The following is a 3,320-nucleotide window of genomic DNA, read 5'->3' as shown; positions in this document are numbered from 1 at the left end:
TACTCATATCTAGTGACTTACTCATATCTAAGTGACTACTCATATCTAGTGACTTACTCATATCTAGTGACTTACTCATATCTAGTGACTTACTCATATCTAGTGACTTACTCATATCTAGTGACTTACTCATATCTAGTGACTTACTCATATCTAGTGACTTACTCATATCTAGTGACTTACTCATATCTAGTGACTTACTCATATCTAGTGACTTACTCATATCTAGTGACTTACTCATATCTAGTGACTTACTCATATCTAGTGACTTACTCATATCTAGTGACTTACTCATATCTAGTGACTTACTCATATCTAGTGACTTACTCATATCTAGTGACTTACTCATATCTAGTGACTTACTCATATCTAGTGACTTACTCATATCTAGTGACTTACTCATATCTAGTGACTTACTCATATCTAGTGACTTACTCATATCTAGTGACTTACTCATATCTAGTGACTTACTCATATCTAGTGACTTACTCATATCTAGTGACTTACTCATATCTAGTGACTTACTCATATCTAGTGACTTACTCATATCTAGTGACTTACTCATATCTAGTGACTTACTCATATCTAGTGACTTACTCATATCTAGTGACTTACTCATATCTAGTGACTTACTCATATCTAGTGACTTACTCATATCTAGTGACTTACTCATATCTAGTGACTTACTCATATCTAGTGACTTACTCATATCTAGTGACTTACTCATATCTAGTGACTTACTCATATCTAGTGACTTACTCATATCTAGTGACTTACTCATATCTAGTGACTTTATGACAAGCATTCTTTGTGCTAACAGTTCATTTGTGAAGATCAGCAGATATACCGCTACAATATGAGTTGTGTTCACATTTGGTCATAAACCAGTTTTGAGATATTTTCAGAAACTTTTAGCTGTGATTATATTTATTTAAAATAAAAACCTCACAGTATAGTGTGTTGTTACAGACTACATTATACCAGGTTTTTTAAGTTAGTGGTTGTGTAAATGGTAAGACTAGAAACTGACTAGGTGAGATATTTTTAGTTCTCTGATAGTATGGATCTAAGAAAAGTAAAATCATTTTAATTTGTCTGAAATTAATGAGAATAAAATAAAATAACTAAAATTCATAAAACCAACTACCTTCAAGATAGTTTTTAGCTGTGATACTGTGAGGGTATTTAAAATAGCCTCTCCACCACTATAGCTATGATACTGTGAGGGTATTTAAAATAGCCTCTCCACCACTATAGCTATGATACTGTGAGGGTATTTAAAATAGCCTCTCCACCACTATAGCTATGATACTGTGAGGGTATTTGAAATAGCCTCTCCACCACTATAGCTATGATACTGTGAGGGTATATAAAATAGCCTCTCCACCACTATAGCTATGATACTGTGAGGGTATTTAAAATAGCCTCTCCACCACTAGCTATGATACTGTGAGGGTATTTAAAATAGCCTCTCCACCACTATAGCTATGATACTGTGAGGGTATATAAAATAGCCTCTCCACCACTATAGCTATGATACTGTGAGGGTATTTAAAATAGCCTCTTCACCACTAGCTATGATACTGTGAGGGTATTTAAAATAGCCTCTCCACCACTATAGCTATGATACTGTGAGGGTATTTAAAATAGCCTCTCCACCACTATAGCTATGATACTGTGAGGGTATTTGAAATAGCCTCTCCACCACTATAGCTATGATACTGTGAGGGTATATAAAATAGCCTCTCCACCACTATAGCTATGATACTGTGAGGGTATTTAAAATAGCCTCTCCACCACTAGCTATGATACTGTGAGGGTATTTAAAATAGCCTCTCCACCACTATAGCTATGATACTGTGAGGGTATATAAAATAGCCTCTCCACCACTATAGCTATGATACTGTGAGGGTATTTAAAATAGCCTCTTCACCACTAGCTATGATACTGTGAGGGTATTTAAAATAGCCTCTCCACCACTAGCTATGATATTGTGAGGGTATTTAAAATAGCCTCTCTACCACTAGCTATGATATTGTGAGGGTATTTAAAATAGCCTCTTCACCACTAGCAATGATACTGTGAGGGTATTTAAAATAGCCTCTCCACCACTAGCTATGATACTGTGAGGGTATTTAAAATAGCCTCTTCACCACTAGCTATGATACTGTGAGGGTATTTAAAATAGACTCTCCACCACTAGCTATGATATTGTGAGGGTATTTAAAATAGCCTCTCCACCACTAGCTATGATATTGTGAGGGTATTTAAAATAGCCTCTCCACCACTAGCTATGATACTGTGAGGGTATTTAAAATAGCCTCTTCACCATAGATTCAGCTTGTAAATAATAACTGAAAAAAGTATCTGGTTCAACATCAAAATGCTGTGCATGTACTTTTACAATTTTGCCTGAAGTTCTGTATTTGTCAGAATGTTTGTCACTGGGTTGTCACTGCCAACCATGTACAAATTCGGCTATTGGCCTAGTGCCAGCCATTTTACTGAAAACTGCCGATATTGCTTCATGATATGTGTACAGTATTTGTTCATTTGCACTCTCCATATAGAAACTTTTTGTTACATATTTTATTTTGCCAACGTTTTAACCAACATTGCTATGCAAAAAATTAATGTATCTATACTTTGTGTGATGATAAAGCTATGTGAAGCTACGATTGATGCGAAGCTAAAACGATCCCCCACAATGTTCCTTACTCTTACAAAACTATTACTTTCACCACTATCAGAGACAGTGCTGCTGCTTTAATTATCTGTATAACCACAAAAATCTGAATCTGAATGGGCAATAATGTCATCAACATAACTAATTACCTGTTTTCTGACTCACGCGCGGTAATTTATGAACTCACACAAAAAATGCTCGTTTTAAATTAGTAATTCTCAAGCAAAAGTTTAAAATTGTTTAAGCTATTTTAGGCTAATTTTATAGAGAAGTGTTCAAACAACTCTGTCAATTTCATAAAAGTATTAAAGATCATGGGTTATGTTGTCAACAAATAGTAAAATTAAGTTACCACACAGTTGCTGGGAAAGTCGCAAAAAATTCTCTATAGAAAACGCATAAATGTGTTTATTGCAGCGAAAGATTAATAATTATTTTATTATTTTATCAACCTTATATAACTGCATCAACAAATTGAGTGTCAGACGAGCTGTGCCCAGTTAAAAATAATTTAGGTTTTACGCAGGAAAAATTATGGTTGGTAATTTATTTATTTTTTTGTTAATGAGAGTTGTTGAAAATGATCATTCTGTGAAAAAGAAATTTATTGCGTCTCTGGTAATGAAACAGTAAA

At 34.4% G+C, this 3,320-nt stretch overlaps 1 protein-coding gene across 1 annotated transcript; it reads left to right on the top strand.

The window, feature by feature from the left end:
- Positions 1-49: 49 nt before the first annotated feature.
- Positions 50-860, top strand: LOC137410135 (uncharacterized; the record flags this gene model as incomplete). Its single annotated transcript, XM_068095717.1, has 1 exon — positions 50-860. A coding segment is annotated over one exon (811 nt), but the record flags the coding sequence as incomplete, so codon positions are not given.
- Positions 861-3,320: the final 2,460 nt, after the last annotated feature.

This window comes from Watersipora subatra, unplaced genomic scaffold (assembly GCF_963576615.1).
Source record: "Watersipora subatra unplaced genomic scaffold, tzWatSuba1.1 SCAFFOLD_49_1, whole genome shotgun sequence".
Taxonomy (NCBI): domain Eukaryota; kingdom Metazoa; phylum Bryozoa; class Gymnolaemata; order Cheilostomatida; family Watersiporidae; genus Watersipora; species Watersipora subatra.
This window is presented reverse-complemented; position numbering and strand designations above follow the sequence as displayed.